This window comes from Fukomys damarensis, unplaced genomic scaffold (genome assembly GCF_012274545.1).
Source record: "Fukomys damarensis isolate Sample0158 unplaced genomic scaffold, DMR_v1.0_HiC HiC_scaffold_23, whole genome shotgun sequence".
Classification (NCBI taxonomy): Eukaryota; Metazoa; Chordata; class Mammalia; order Rodentia; family Bathyergidae; genus Fukomys; species Fukomys damarensis.
Genome location: NW_022900935.1, coordinates 6,218,782 through 6,235,526, shown reverse-complemented (window position 1 = coordinate 6,235,526; position 16,745 = coordinate 6,218,782). Strand labels below are relative to the sequence as shown.

Here is a 16,745-nt window from a genome sequence, read left to right as displayed (position 1 = left end):
GTTGATGGAAGGGAAAACAGTAGAGAAAAGTGATGGGCCAATTAGAGCTAATGTTTTTCCGGTTCCAGGGATCAAACTCAGGCCCTTGCACTTGCGAGGCAGGTGCGGTGCCACTGAGCTAATTCCCTGGCAAAGCTAAGGTTATTCATAGGAGAGCCACAGCATAGGTCATTTACAGTTAACAGTACCACACAGTCATTCAAATGGAGGTTTATGACAAAGGCACTTTTAATGCCTAGATACCTAGTTGCTTGGAAGGGTGAACTTGTTCTTCAGGTTGAGGGATGAAATCTGTGAAGGGCATTTTGAAAATGGATTTTGGGTCTAAAAAATAAAAACTTTCATTCAGGAAGTATACATTTACAGACAACTTGTTTTTGGAGTTTTGGGGTTTTTGGCTTAAACATACAGAACTGGCTGTGGCGTTCAGGTAAAAACCTGAGGAAGATATTTCAAAGAGATGGTCCTTGGTTTTCTTCCCAGGGCAAGTTAGGGTGGCTGGGCTTGTGGTCAAGGAGAGGACGCTGGTTCTTACTGGTCCCGGGCTTGTTCCCAGTTCTGTTTTCAGAATGTGAAGTACATGCAGTTGCAAGTAGAGTCCTTTACAATTCACAATGGACAAGTACCCTGTCAATTTGAATTCATCAACAAGCCAGATGAAGAGTCTTACTGTAAGCAGTGGCTGAATGCCAACCCCAGTAGAGGGTTCCTCCTGCCAGGTGAGGCTTCTGTTTCCAGATTCCTAGTTTCTGGTTTGGGGATCCTATCTTTGCTCATTTTCTTAAAATAAGCCTTTTGCTTCTGAGTGTTTTGTTTTCTGCTTGAAACTTCTTTTTAAAGCCCTCTGACTGAACCCATCCATAAATAAAATATAAAATAGCAAGGAACATATGTTCAGTTTCAAAAGTGTTTTCAGTCATTTATATGTTTCATAATTTCACAGAAAGAGAAAACGTAAGATTAATGTAAAGCAGATGCTGCTGTTAAAGGAGCCGTTTTCACTGTTTGTCTTACTATAATCAACTCCCAGTTACATGCTCTTGTGGAGAAAGATAATGGAATGGTAATTCAGAAATTATATCTGGCTGTGGAATGCACTGTCTGCATCTTTCCCCTGACTTCTCCTTTGCACTCTGTGAGGTATGGTGTGGCTGAAGGATCAGTGTGTTTTGTGGACAATTTACAGGCTGATAATTGTGTTCTATTTCCACTAGATCAGGGATCTTCATTTTACCTGCCTCAGAAAAGGCTCTTTGGTCCATGCCTTCTTATTGTGTTGATACTTTTAGCTTGAGCTGTGCTGCTTAGTGCTTGAATTTTTAAATATTTATCTATTTGTTTTCATAGTCCCAGTTAACTGTGAACTCCTTATTCTTGTGTCTCCTGAGCTCATGGATACTTGTTGGTTGATACCATTAATTTCCTTTTTCTAACACGTTATACCTTACCCTCTTCCCTCCTATCTCCTTCACCCCTTCTCTCCAGCATCTTCCTAGCCAACATTACTTTTTTTTCAAAACTTTTCTACAGATTCTGACATTGAGATTGAATTGGAACTCTTTGTAAATAAGACCACAGCTACAAAACTCAACTCGGGTGAAGACAAAATTGAGGACATTCTGGTTTTGCACTTGGACAGGGGAAAGGATTACTTTTTGTCTGTGACTGGAAACTACCTGCCCAGCTGTTTTGGCTCTCCCATTCACACTTTGTGCTACATGAGGCAGCCAATCTTGGATCTACCACTTGAAACTATTAGTGAGCTGGTGAGTGATGTGCCCCAGGGAAAAATAATGGAACTGGGTTGCAGCACAGCCAGTCAGACAAGCTGCTCCTGCTCTGCCTCCCTTGATAGCTAATTCTTCAGCCTCCTACAGCCTGCTTAGCGTATCAGCTAAACATTGCTATGCCACATGCCCACCCCAAAATTGAAACACCATTGAGTTGTTTTTCATGTCTCTGTTGGTTTCTTCTGTTAATCTTGCCTAGGCTCACTTGTACCACTGTAATAAGATGGCAGCTTTGGTAGCTGGAGAGTCCAAGGTGACCTTCCTCTCGCATCTTGGTTTTTTGACTGCTTTCTGGGCTTATTCTGAGCATGGTGGCACACATCTGTAATCTCAATACTTGGAAGGTTGAGACAGGAGGATCCCCTTGAGTTTGAGGCCAACCTGGGCTACATAGTGAGTTCAGGGCCAGCCTGAACTATATAGTGAGATCCTATCTCAAAACTCCAAAAGAAAAGAACAGAAAGACTCACTCAGGCAGCAAGAGCAGAAGATGGTCGCTTACGGCATTGCTCTGAAGTTCAAACCATACTACATGTATCATATTTTTTGGATCCCAGAATGTTGAGAAGCAAGCTCAGATTCCAGGAATGGGGAAAGATGCCACCTCTTGATAGGAAAAGCTGCAGAATGTGGCCATATTTTTCAGTCTTTCATACCTAGTGCATGTCTTAGACCCTTTGGCTTTGTGTAACAGATTACCATAGACTCACAGCATCATTTCTCATAGTTCTGGAAACTGGAAAGTCCAAGATAAAAACATTTACACATTTGGTGTCTGGTGACGCTTTTCGGTTTTTAGAGAAACGGCTTCTTACTGAGTCTTTACATGGTAAAAGGGGCGAGAGAGTTCTCTGGGGTCTCTTTTGTAAGATAACTAATCCCATTCATGATTGCACAGCCCTCATGAGTAACCACCTCCCAGAGGCCTCACATCTAAGTACCATGACATTGGAGATCAGGATTCAACATCCTGATCACTAATTTGATGGGGATGGGAGACATAAACATTCAGTCTGTAACAGTACATTAGAAAAACATGGCCCTGACTCCTAATATGATGAGAGTGTTCCTTGGCCCATAATACTATTCATTTCTTAAAATCATCACTTGGTAGATTATCATCCTAAACTAAATTCACTGAGAGATAAAAGGCTCCAATGGAGACAATTCTAATATAAGGAATTACTTTGGAGCAGATTTATGGTATTACATGTGTTTCCTCCCTAATATATTTTCTTATTTAGGGATTTGAATTATCTTCCCCATTGTATAGATGAAAATAGAGGCCCAAAGGAGAGTGGTTTGTCACATATTGCATAATGGTAAACAGTGGACACAAGATCTTGAACTCAGATTTGGACTTCCAAGTCTGTGTTCTTTCCTCATAAGACCATACCATCTCTCTGGTTCTGACAGTGAAAGGCTATTGGTATGACTGTTTTTTTAAAGAAAATGGTGCATATTTTACCTGACTTATTGAAATTGCTTGCCATAACTCCCAATTCTCAAAAGTCACCTTTTATCCTTGGGTTTTACCATCTGATTTCATTTTTGGCCATGTTTCGTTAGGGGCATTGAAATTTTTCTATTTTTCCATGGGTTTGCTATCCCCAAGTTCCATTAGTAGGTCAGCTTGTCTTCTTTCTTTTTTGCGGGGGAGTTACCGGGGAGCGAACGTGGGTCCTTGTGCTTGTGAGGCAGGCGGTGGAACCACTGAGCTAAATCCCTGGCCCTTGTTTCTTTATTTTTAGACTCTGATGCCAGTACAGACTGAAGATGATGGGAGCCAGTTGGAGAGCCCCATGGTAATCCCCAAAGAGCTCTGGATGATGGTTGATTACCTGTACAGAAATGCTATCCAGCAGGTAGGTTGTGGCTAGGCAGTCATGCTGATTGAGGCCACTCTGCCTTGAGAAAAATTATCAGCCCTAAGAATCTTTTGTTTGGAAAGCTTTTGCCCTGAGAAAGGTATGGAAAGCTCTTCCCCCCAGGGAGGGAAGAAAAGATTGATTTTGTATCATATTTTGTAGCCCTATGAGATCCTGCTATTGCACGCAGCACTTGATTACCCCTAAGGGAAGCCGCCTTGCAGAGACAGCCCTCCCAGCAACATGCTCCTTCCCTTGGCTCCCCAGGTAGAAAGCCATCTGAAGGCCTCTGGGTGTCCTCCTGCTCTCTTCTGGGACTAGGAAGGGTTGACTTTTTGACAGGCCAGGTAGAGGGGCAAGACTTGATGGAACACCCAGGCTTGATTTCTAGAGTGACTTGGGCAAGGTTCACGGGGTCAGCTGATTGGTTCCACAGAGACCTTATATGAATTATAATCCCACAGCCAGAAAAAATACTTTTTTTTGTAGTACTTAGGATTGAACCCAGGGTCTCACCCATGTTAGGCAAGTGCCCTACCACTGTGCTATTCAGCTCTAGCCCAGCAACATTCATTCTTATGATAGTCTGGTTCATTTTTCCCCCCTCACATTTGCTGGGCATTGTAGTTTACCAAGCACTGTTCTAAGTGTTTTACTGCATTGTCTCATTTAATTCTCACAGTAGCTCTCAGATGAAGAAACAGATGTCCAGAAGTATAAATAACTTGGTCAAGGATCCCAAGCTGATGGTGGGACTTTGGCTATAGACATCACATTCTTTTTTTTTTGGTACCAGGGATTGAAATTGGGTCCTTGTGCTTGGGAGGCAGGCGGCAGAACCACTGAGCTAAATCCCCAGCCCTAGACATCACATTCTTTGTTTTGGTTTTTTGAGACAGTGGCTCACTGTGCAGTATGGCTGGCCCTGAATTCACTCTGTAGCCCAGGTTGGCCTCAGATTTGTAGCAAACTTCTTGACTCAGCCTCTTGAGTGCTGAGAATACAGGTATGCATCACCACACCTGCAGGCACCACTCCGCTGAGCTACATCTCCAGCCCAGAAGTCACATTCTTAAGTTCTGTAGTGGTCTCTTTATCTGTAGAGCTCCTTTTTAGATGTAACTTTTGAATAATATGAATAATATTGTTATTTACAGTTATATGGTATTGTTACTGTATAAAACAAGTGAATATATAGTATCCTAGTGAAAATAACCTTTATTGCCATAATCTTGTTTGTACAATGTACTGAGATGACTTTAATTTTCTCCATCTTATATATGATTTTTTTTCCTAGTCAGTCCTCCGTAGCACTGCAAGATACATAGATATCTAAAGTTTTTTCTTATGTTATGTTGCTTTTGTTTTGTTACTTGTTTCTTTGAGACAAGGTCTCACTGTGTAGTTCAAGCTGGCCTTGAATTCACTCTATAGCCCAGGCTGGCCTCCTGCTTCATCCTCCAGAGTGCTAGGACTACATACGTGTGCCATCAGGCCTGGCTTCTTGTGTTGGGTCTGGTCTTATGTAATGTGCCCAATCCATAGTTTTATAATAGATGCCTAAGAACTTATTGTAAAAACATGTGTAGAAAGGCCTACAAGATGAATTAGCCACTTCACTTTAAATTACATTGTCTGTGAGGGTGATTCAGAGGTCTCACTACACTGTGCCATTTTGTACTCTGATGATATTGCTAGTCAGGAAATCATAGCTGATTTTCTGAAAAAGTAATTGTTTTGTGACTTTCTTTCCTTTTGCAGGAAGATCTGTTTCAACAGCCAGGCCTGAGGTTGGAATTTGAACATATCAGGGACTGTTTGGATACTGGGATGATTGATGACCTCTGTATCCTTCAGGCATTCAGCTTAGTGTGTGTGTGCGTGGGGGGGGGGCAGGAGACAGAGGGCACATATGAGAGAGATGAGAAAAGAGAAATAGTATTTTAAAGTTCAAAGTCTCCTATTGTGTTCCAAACAATCATGTTTTTCCTACTTGAAGTGTGCGTAGAGAAGACTTTACAGCTTTAAGCAACTAATACAGCAGGAACTCAGGAGGGCCTAGCTCACCTGACAGACACCTTTGAGATGTCAGGCTGGCACCCTGGCTCTGAACAGAACCTGGCTGAGCAGGAGCATTTGCTGTATGTACTTGTCCCTGGGCCTTCTCTTAACCAGGGGCAGTGAAGCAACATCACCTGTTCCTTAACAGTGGGCCCAAAGCTGCCAGCAATCATTCTGTAGCTGAAGCCTTGCTGCTTTTCCTGGAGAGTCTGCCAGAGCCTGTGATTTGTTATAGTGCCTACCATAGCTGCTTGGAGTGTTCTGGTAATTACGCAGCGAGCAAACAGGTGAGAGGAGGCACTGAACATCACTGTACCTGTGTTGTGGCTCTCCGTAGGCCCAGGAGGCCTGATGGAACGAATTGGGCCGTAAGTGCAGTGTTTTAGAAACTTAACACCTTATCTTTCCTTCTCAAACCTGTTCTTCCTCTTCCTTTTAATAGCATCACCTTTAATGGTAGTGACTCGACTCTGAAATCTGAATCATTTCTTAACTCTTCCCTCTCCTCCCCACACACCCAGGCCCCTTGAACTATCACCGTCTTCTCCCTCCCGTTCTCATTCTATTTACTTCAGTTCCCTGCCCTGCATTTAGGCTCTCCTTCTGCTGATATGTTTGTTGTTCAGATGGCTATCCACTCATGTACGCTAAAGTTCTCATCCTGTTGGTCAAAACCAAACTTGGCTCTCCATTGTCATTTAATTATTTTCTTAAATATTCAGGACTTAACTTGATTTAGCCTAATAGTTTACTTATATAATACTTAACAGAAGAATAATGAACACTTGTCAATAATAGAGGTTCCAGAGCCTCACCCCAAAACCACTGAAGCAGAATGTCTTTTGGAATCTGTTTTGTGTAAACTGCCCAGCTGATTCTGGTATTCATTGAAGTCTTAAAACCTATTAAAAGGTTAATAAAGTCTTATCAGAATTAACTTTTTATAATGTGTTCTCTCTCCTTATCTCCCCCTTTACTTTGACCTTTTAAGCACTTTCTTTGCTCCAAATCTCTCACCTTTATAGGTCTCCCTTGCCTTATAGGTCCAGTTTTGTCTTATACCCAATACCCAACTAAAATGTCTTTTTATTTCCTTGTCATCTCAGAACATAGAGCAAGACATCTCTAAATTCAAGTGCTGTTTGACCAGTGCTTCTTTCATGGTATTTATGCCAAGTGAAGTTTTCTGCGTTCGCTCTTACTCATGTTCATAGATTATGTACTCAGATCCTGGAATATAGGCCACCTGACAACAAATTCAATGAACAAATAAACAGATGCCCACTCTGTCTCTTTCAGGTCATTTCTACTCTCCCCACATTCCATAAAAATGTCTTCAATTACTTAATGGCATTTTTGCAAGAACTGCTGAAAAATTCAGCGAAGAATCATTTGGATGAGAATATTCTAGGTAAGCAGCTAGCTAGGCATTTAGGAAAACATCTGTGTAAAATGAGTCATTATGAGAAAAGAGGTTGAGGAGGGTCCCAGGTCCATTACAGTAGAATTTAAATTTCAAGCTCTGAGCAAAGTTTACACTCAAGTAATTTTTTGCTTTGTTTCAAAGCAGAAAACACTGTTCTTTGGTAACCCCTTCTCTGCTCCTAAAGAATAAGTAGTACTTTCTGTTGCTGAATCATTTTTTTTCTTTTCTTCATACAGCAAGCATATTTGGCAGTTTATTGCTTCGAAACCCAGCTGATCACCAAAAACTTGAAATGACAGATAAGAAGAAGGCTCAAGAGTTTATTCACCAGTTCCTCTGCAACACACTCTGAACCTCTCCATCTCCCTCTGTTTTATCTGAGGCAGCCAATTGCCATCCCCAGCGGTTTCTGCTCAAGTGATGCCTTAAGATGATAGGAAGCCACCCAGAATCAGGAATGGCAGCTACTTGATTGCTGAGCCCAGATCGCCCCCTATCCTGCCATCAGTTAGCCTGCTCACTATTGAGCTGTGAAGACTGGGGGAAATCCACCACAATAAAACTGACATTTGGTGTTCAACTTCAGTTAACGCAGATCTCTATTAATTCTTTAGTACTTTAAAAAATTTAGGCCAGGCGTGGTGGTGCTTGCTTATAATCCCAGCACTTAGGAGGCTGAGGCAGGAGAGTCATGAATTCAGTGCCAACCTGGGCTACATAGCAAGTTCAAGGCCATTGTGGAATACGTAGACTCAAAAAAACAAGGAAGGTGACTATACTCACTCAGCCTTGCTCCAGGGCATACTTAATGCCATCCTTGTAGCTGCGCTCTTTACAATTCGACATTTGAATAAACTTTGAAGTCCTAAAAGGAAAATGAGTTGGACAGCAAGAATTCAGGTGGAGAGTTCTGGATAAACAAGCCTCAGCCACCTCAGTCTCATCCATTTCTCAGTCTGAGGACAAGGCAAACATGCATTTGGAAACTCTACCCCCTTCCTACTCAGATAATGGCTCAATAACTCTGAGGTTGGTCACTCAGCTTCAGAGGGCAATACAGTGGCTTACAGGTGAAAAAAAGAGGAAATGCGTGTTCTGGTGAAGCAACCGAGAATTTCTAGGCCAGCAAATCCTCCAAACTGTATTTGCATTTCTGCTCATATTTGTAATATATTTTCATGATAAATGTATTTTTAACAGTATTTGTTGTGTTTTTCTCTTAAGATATGGCAGTCCTTGGCAGTTGGACCTTTGTGGTTTAAGCATTGAGACAGCTGATCAGGAGCCAGAGACGAATGCCTGGCAGTCTGGTGGATAATAGTTACTAATCACATTTTCCAAGCAAGAGAGTGGGCCATGGCCTGAATCCCTGATCTATTCTTCCAAGGGTTGTCTCAATATTATAGAGGTAGTTTACCGGAAAAACAGGCATTGGTTGCTGGGAGGATCTAACAGCTAGATCTTACAGGAACTTAGAAAAAATGAGAGCATACTACAGATACACATAAAATCGCTTTTTGGGCTCCAGAATGCCACTACTTCCCTCCAGTGTGGTTAGTGATTTACGAGATGGACCGACAGGATGAATGTGAGCAGTTAAAGAAAGGGAGTGACCAGCAGGTGGCGTCGACTGGCTCGGGCGGGAGAATCCTCTACAGGGGAGAAAAGTTGGGGCGGCTAGGCTGGGCAGGAGTACAAGGAGAAAGGAAACTGGGCATTTTATGAAAGCGTTTTGAGAAGTGAGCAGCGTCCTCTCTGGCTGGGCCTGGAATGCTCTTAGCTGCTTTCTGAATCCAGTCCTTTTCTTGATCCTCCTGCCTCGTTAACTTTGCTGAGTGACAATGGGGCGCTGGCGCCGTAAAGGAAGGCCAGGAACAGCCTCACCCCTGGCGGGTCCGAGCCGGGAATCTAATCGCTAACTGGCGTCCTTTCCGTTACAGTCGTGGCACAAGCTGGGCTGACGATATGTCGTATTTGTGGTCGAGAGTCACTCCCCGTTTCTGGTGAACATCCTCGAAGACCAGGACGCTTCCTGGTATATAACCCCGAGCTCACCTAGCCAGCGACTACTCACGCCGCCCCGCCCGGCCCTGGGGCTTGCCAATTGGACGCTCGGGCTCAGCCCCCAGACCGCCGAAACCAACCAGGAGCGCCAGAGAGAGGTGGAGAGGCTGTCTCCTCCTTCCTCCGGAAAGAGGAAGCGGAAGTGACGTTAGGGAAAGGTGGGGGCAATCATGGTGCCGCTGGGGAGGGGAGAAGCTGCTGCCGCCGCTGTTGCCGGGAGCCGCGGAGGTAAAAGGCTAAACTAGACGGCGTGGGCTGGGACTTCCAGGGGGTCGCGGGACTTAGATTCCCTCCTGAAGCAGTTTCCAGTAGAGACCCCAGTTCGCTCTCCGTAGGGACCCCACCCCTCCTCCGTTTCCATGGGGATGGGTATCTTGCCCCCCTTTCCTGTCTCCATGGATACCCGGACCCTGCCCCTCTTCGCCCAACTGGTAGCCCCCTGGCCTGTCTTAGGATTTTCCCTTGTAGTCCTGGGCTGGGGGCCATTCCGTACAGGTTCTTCTCTCCAGCTCTTCAAGGGTGCTCTATTCGCACTCCTTGTTGGCCATCCTCAAACCTCCTGGTCGTGTTTGTTCCGGACAGTTGGTCTCCGCGTTGCCGCCGAATGTGCCGGGGCAGCCCATTGGGCCCTTGATACTCTTATCTCTCCTCTCAGATGCAGGGAAATGTGCATCTGTGGGGTTGCGTAAGCCAGAGCGAGGGGTCGGGCCGGTTCCTCCCGGATCAGATCCCTTGACCTGTCTCTGGTAACTACCTCTCTGTCCGGCCACCCTACTACGTAAAGGCTCGCTTTGAAACCCTGAGCCGAAGAGAAAGACAAAGTACAAAGCCAAACTGAAAACTAAAAGTAATATACTAGTTATTTTTAAATTATGTTCTGCCTGTCAAACCCACATTTATAGACCTGTGTGTTTGCAGGTGACGGAGAAATCACTATTTCAGAGCACGAATACCTCACATTTGGTATTTTCTTAAAGGGAGTATGTCTTCCCAAGATAATATATCTATATGTCTTTCATTCATTTAGGTGACATTTTCTGAGCTCCTAGCAAGTGTCAGTGTAGCTTTCAGGCCAGAGAGCTCAGTATACTTTCGGATCCATACCATGTCGTTGTATTTGTTTGTTTGTTAATTTATTTATTTGAGACAGGGTCTTGCTATATAGCCCAGGCTGGCCTTGAACTGGCAGTAGTCCTCCCACCTCCACCTCCCAAGTGCTGGGCTTACAGGCGTGCACCACCACACCCGGCTACCGTGTTGTTTTAGAAGATAGAAATTAAATTATTTTCATTAGATGTACATTATTAGGGATTAGCACCTTCACCCAGAAGCTATGACATATGTTCTAGAACGGAGAGAAAGAATCCACATCTATTCCTGTATTTGTCAAACATTGCACTGTACATACCCTGTTTTACTCTTTATCACAACTTTGAGAAAATTGAGGGTTAGAAAAGTTACCTAAAAATAAAGGACAAAGCCAGGATTAGTAGGTGAATGACTTTACGTCCAGAGCCATGTTTCTTCTGTCACGGGCTATGTGAAACTCTGTATTGTCCCCATGGTATGATTTGAGTGAAATTGACTGACTTTCAGATTTAAGCAACTCAGCCTTGATGCAGCCACTGTTCTATTGGTTCCTTTTTTCTCTTTAGCTATTTTGACCTATCTTCAAATTGACAGGCTCATTTCGAAGGTCTTGTGAATTACTACGTATTCCTTAGATTTTTAGGGGTAAATAAAGCATTATTTTTCTTAAGATTAACTTGATTGCATCAAAGTTGAATTTTAAAAATATTGCTCAAGATATTTTCCATTTGTTTTGGCCTTTTTAAATGTGGGAAAATGAACACAGGTTTTGGGGGAGGTCACTGGGTCTTGTGGTGTGGCTCTAATTCTGGCTTTGTCTGTTACAGAAAGGTCGTTACCTTTCCATTTCTCACAATTGGGCTGAGCACGATTGCATCATGGGGGAACACAGTCCAGACGACAACATCATCTTCTTTGAGGCAGAGGAAGATGACAAGATGCTCAGGTTTGTGGATACAAACGGACTGGTGCCTTCTTCATCTGGAACTGTTTATGATAGGACCACGGTTCTTATTGAGCAGGATCCTGGCACTTTGGAGGATGAAGATGATGATGGACAATGTGGAGAACACTTGCCTTTTCTAGTAGGGGGTGAAGAGGGCTTCCACCTAATAGATCAGGAAGCAATGTCCCAGGGTTATGTGCAACACATTATTTCACCTGATCAGATTCATTTGACTATAAACCCTGGTTCCACACCCATGCCAAGAAATATCGAAGGTGCAACTCTTACTCTGCAGTCGGAATGTCCAGAAACAAAACGTAAAGAAGTAAGTAAAGCAGTGGTTGAAGGCCTGTTTTGGTTTGGGGACACCTCCTGATGCAAGTCTTGTTGACAGTTTTAACGGGGTAGTAAAAGAGTCCCTGGGTTTAGTGGCTACAGTGGTTTTGCCTGTCAGTAGCACATATGCTTCGTGTTTTGTTGTGTTTGCTTTCTGGAACTTTATAATTGTATGCCCATGTTGAAATTTAGGAATATAAATGATGGTTAAATTTTCCTCCTTAAATTATCAATAAAGTGGCAGTTTCACTGAAGTAAATCATGTTTCTGGTACTGAAATAACTAAATTTGGCCTAATAGCAAATAATTAGATTTAGCTTATCTCTAGGTTGTATATAAATGATTTTTTTGAAGATGAGTATCTACTGGAGTATGCTTTATTTAAACTTAGTGAATGTTTAATGAATCCTAAAAGCTAGCTTTCTTTTAGAAGAAATTCAGGTGAGAGACATGTTGCAAATGAATGTAGGTTATCTGAAATAGGTTGTCATATTCGTGTTTGGGTAATGTGAGTAAGGTAACATGTCAGGATTCTTTGAAAACTAAAATATTTTACAAATTGTACTAGTGATGGTTAATGGAATGCAAGTTACTGTTTAAAGGTAGTGGTAAACTATGCTAGAATCTAATTAACTTTATAAGTTAATTAGTGCAAGTAGGTCACTGGTAGTTACAGTGCTAGGGAGTAAATGTAAGGTGTTACCAAACAGAAATAGGGTTAAGAAAATATTTTTCTTTTTTGCTGTAGTTAAGGTATTAAAATTATGTATGGCTGGGCCAGGGTTTTAGCTCAAGTGGCACAGTATCTGCCTGGCAAATGCAAGGTCCTGGGTTCAATCCCTGGTACCAAAAAAAAAAGAAAAGAACAAAATTACATATATAGCTTATTCATGACATTTGGCTTTTCTTTTTCTTTTTTGTTTTTGTTTTTGTTTTTGTTTTGTTTTGTTTTGTTAGTGGGGACTGATCTCTGGTTCTTACATTTGAGAGGCAGGCAGTGGAACCACTGAGCTAAATCCCCAGCCATGGCTTTTCATTTTCTAATCTTAGACTCTTGGAGCTAGAAGGAACCTGAGCAAGACCATCTTGTCTCCCACCTCATGCAGGAATCTCTCAGTAGCATCTCTGACATTAGTTCATTGGTCTGTGCTTGAACATTTCCAGAATGACAGGAACATAGTCTTTCACACCTTAGCCCAATACATCTGTTGGCCCACTCTTGATTGTTAGAAGGCTTTTGCTTTTATATAGAGGCAAAATCAGTCTTCCTGCAGTGGTTGACCCTGGGTCTTGATCTGCCTTCCTGGGTAACTTTCCTCCCATAGGACAGCCCATCAGCTACATAAAGATCGTTGGCTTCCCTTCATCTTGGTACAGACCGACCATCTCCATTTAGTTATGTGTCCCTCTTAAGACATTTTCTTCCAGTCCCTTGATGGCTTTGTCAGCTTTAATTGAATAAATTCCAATTTTTAAAGTCCTTTTAAAATTCAGAGTTGAGCACAATCTTGCAAATGTGAGTCAACTAGTACTGAATACTGCTTATCCCTTAATCTGGACCTGTACTGCGATTACTATGTAGCCTCTATTCTATTCTATGCTATGTATTTATTTATTTATTTTTTTGGTGCCGGGGATCGAACTCTGGTCCTTGCACTTGCAAGGCAGGCATCGGAACCACTAGCTAAATTCTCGGCCCATGTAGCCTGTATTTTATTAGCAACAACTACTTACTGTTAGCTTGTATTGGAAACCTGTAGAATAGTGGTTCTCAATTGGGTGTAATTTTGCTCCCCAGAAGACATTTGGTAATGTCTGGAAATATTTTTGGTTGTCACACTGGGAAGCTGATCCTGGAATCTGGTGGGTAGAGGCCAAAGGTGGTGTTAAACATTTTATAGTGCACAAGATGGCCCCTGTAACAGAATTATCTGGCCCAAAATGTTAACAGTGCTGTGACTGAGAAATTCTGCCTCTATTATTCTTTTGAGTGCAGCTGTCAAGTCTTGTGCAGTTCAATGTGGAGACCTGTGTATAGGCCTTAAGAATATCTCCCTACTAGACTGAGGCAGGAGGAGTGTGAATTCCAGGCCAACCTGAGCTACATAGTGAGAACCTGTCTCAAAGCAAAATAATACAAAACAAAATAGTGGTTTCAGCCCAGTATTTAAGCTTGTAGGGGTTCATTTCAACTCAACAAACATTTATAAAGCAAGGTGTTGTTATACTCTGTGAGATTGCAGATGACTGTGGCAATTTACAGTATGGAAGTAGAAATATGTTTATGACGGTAATCATAACATTAGACATAATGTGGCAAATGCGAAGGAGAGGTACAAATATCACACTGGGAGCACAGAGGAGCTCACCTTTAGGATCAGGCAAATTTTCATGAAAAAGGTAGCATTTGAGCTTTTTTTTTTAAGTACATATAGTGCCGGGGATTTAGCTCAGTGGTTCCGCTGCCTGCCTTGCAAGTGCAAGGACCCGAATTCGATCTCCAGTACCAAAGAAAAAAAGAAAAGTACCGAATTCTATCCCCGGTTCCAAAAAAAAAGAAAGAAAAGAAAAGTACATATAGTATTTGCAGTACTTGAGCTAGTCTTGAAGAATGTGTACAGTTTAGGGGAAAAGCAGGGGTCCTCCCAAGAGACAGGAACAGCGTGAACAAATATGTGGAGGTGAAAACGCAGTTTTCAAAGAATCGCAGTGACCCTGTTAGAACACTGTCATACGCCTTTTCTGTAAAGGGCTAAAAAGTAAGTATTCTATGTTTTGCAGGCCATATGCCCTCAGCTGCAACTACTCCCATTTTCCATTATAGCACAAAAGCCACTATAGATAGTATATAAATGATCAAGCATGGCTGTGTTCCGATAAAACTTTATTTACAGAAACAGGCAGTGTGCTAGATTTGGCTTACTGGTTGTTGTCGACCCTTGGACTAGAACATGGGGAGTAATAGGAGATGAGGGTAGAAAGATAGCCAACATCCAAACCTGGAAGCCAGTGTTCTAACATGCTAAGGGTTTGAACTAAATTTCAGAAATACTGGGAAACCACTCCAGTGTGTGAGCCAGGGAATAGTGTGATTAGAGTGGCATTTGAGACAATGCTCTAGCAGAAGTTGTTGCTTGGAGTTAAAAGAAGTTGGAGACTTTAAGTGCCCAATTTGAAGACTTTCAAGTCAGACATGGTGGCACACACCTGTAATCCCAGGACTTGGGAGATTGACATAGGAGGATTGCTGTGAGTTTGAGGTCAACCTGAGCCACTCAGTGAGTGCAAAGCCAACCTGAACTACATAGTGAGACCCAGTCTCAAAAAAAAAAAAACTCTTGCCATGTAGGTTTGGGATTTCATTTAATTCTGATGAAGGAAAGAATCAAGAGCTTTCATAGAAGTATGAGAAAATTTTGTATGTTATTAGAATTTGAGGAATGAGCCATGAGTTGGATGTGATTAAAAGGTTTGAACCATGTGATTGAAAAGGTTTTGAATTTAAAAGGTTTTGAATCATTTGATTGAAAAGTTTCATCCATTTCTCCAAGCTTGTTGAATTTCTGGTTGTGTCTTAGCACAGCTGAGTAGAGCTGGTGAAGAGTTAAGTAGTAAACAATCCACTGTGGTTGGCGTGTTCATATCACCCCAGTGCTGCTGAGGAGAAAGTGGCTGACTCTGCTCTCTACCCTCTACATCCTGTCCCCCAAGTGGTGATTCCATTAGTAAGAATAAAGGAAGGAAGAGGGAAAAGTTTGGTGGGGAAATTGATGATTTTGGTTGGAGTATATTGAATGTGTAGTCCTTGGAGAAATGTAACAAGAGTAAGTTGGAATACCCATTCTCAAGGAAATTATAGATAGAATTGTGGATCCATGCAGGGACAGTAGTTCAAACTATAGACAGTTTATCTGAGGAAGAAATGAGAGTTGGTCTGAGAATTGAAGGGTTGAAAAGAGAAAGAGGAACCAGAGAAGATTACAGAAGTCAAAGAAATGGGTGGAATGCAGTGTCATAGAAGCCAAGGGACAGAGTGTGAGGAAGTATGACTTCTTGAATATGACCCTGCAGAGGAGCACCTGGCTCACCCAGTTCATATCTTAAGGAGAGACTGGAGGCTGAAGCCAAAGTTTGAATGATGACAAAATAAGTCTTGAGGAAGCAGGAAGTATAAAGTTTGTTTTTTTCAGTTTTTTTGCAGTAGTAGCGATTGAACCCAGGAGCTTCACACTGAACTACATCCCCAGTCCAGTTTTATTTTTTCTTTTGAGACAAGGTCTCACTAAGTTGTTAAATTGTCCAGGATGGTCTGAAACTTGGGAGTTGGAGGAAGAAGAGTGATGAGGCATTAGTTGCTCGGAGGGATTGATTGATTGATTGATTTTTGAGATAGGGTCTCACTGTGCAGTCCAGTTTGGCCTTAAACTCATTTTGCAACCGAGGATGGCAGTGATCCTACTGCTTCAGCCTCCCAAGTGCTGGGGTTACTGGGTGCACCACCACACCCAGCTTTTTTTTTTTAAAGCACAGAAAGTTTGAACACAGTTTTGGACCTAACTTTAGCCTATCCTTAGTATTACTGTGTGAAAGTGTTTCATAAACAGATGTTTGGGGAATGTTGTTAATTTTTTCCCCATTAAGTTTATTGGTACATTTAAAGGAAACGGTACAGTTATATTTATCATTGGGATCTTGTACTTTTGCATGATATATCTTGATTCTTATTTTTTCCCCCATACCCCTGCCCTCCCTTCACCTCCTTCATCCATCCCTATTTATAAAGACTTTGTTTCCATTTTTTCTTTTTTCACATTTTTTCTTTTCCCTATTTCCTTTCCCGTCCCCTCCCCACTTCCTCTTTAGCCATTTTATTCTTATTTCACACTTTCAATAATACCATTTGAACCTTATTTACACTTTCAGTTTTTCACATAAGAGAAACTATTCAGTATTTACTCAAGTGTGTCCTATTTATTTCTCTTAAGAGTATAGCTTCAGGGCCGGGGATTTAACTCAGTGGTTCTGCCACCTGCCTTGAAAGCACAAGGTCTCAAGTTCGATCCCTGGTACCCCCCAAAAAAGAAGAGTATAGCCTCAACCTGCATCCATTTAGCTATAAATGTCTCCAGTTTCTCATTCTTTATGGCTGAGTAGTACTCCATTTT

General features: G+C 42.3%; 2 protein-coding genes across 7 annotated transcripts in view; both read left to right on the top strand.

The window, feature by feature from the left end:
• Positions 1–8,022, top strand: part of Inpp5b (inositol polyphosphate-5-phosphatase B) — a 53,612-nt gene extending 45,590 nt beyond the window's left edge. For all 5 annotated transcript variants that reach the window (XM_010625837.2, XM_010625835.2, XM_010625836.2 and 2 more), the window contains 7 exons: positions 557–719; positions 1,531–1,766; positions 3,542–3,655; positions 5,420–5,504; positions 5,879–6,006; positions 7,019–7,130; positions 7,382–8,022. In XM_010625837.2, the coding sequence (XP_010624139.1) occupies positions 557–719; positions 1,531–1,766; positions 3,542–3,655; positions 5,420–5,504; positions 5,879–6,006; positions 7,019–7,130; positions 7,382–7,497 (954 nt within the window). In that variant the 3' untranslated portion in view covers positions 7,498–8,022. The remainder of the gene's footprint in view (positions 1–556; positions 720–1,530; positions 1,767–3,541; positions 3,656–5,419; positions 5,505–5,878; positions 6,007–7,018; positions 7,131–7,381) is intronic.
• Positions 8,023–9,368: 1,346 nt separating this feature from the next.
• Positions 9,369–16,745, top strand: part of Mtf1 (metal regulatory transcription factor 1) — a 43,468-nt gene continuing 36,091 nt past the window's right edge. For both annotated transcript variants that reach the window (XM_019207730.1, XM_010625838.2), the window contains exons 1-2: positions 9,369–9,437; positions 11,126–11,569. In XM_019207730.1, coding sequence (XP_019063275.1) covers positions 11,177–11,569 — 393 coding nt within the window. In that variant the 5' untranslated portion in view covers positions 9,369–9,437; positions 11,126–11,176. The remainder of the gene's footprint in view (positions 9,438–11,125; positions 11,570–16,745) is intronic.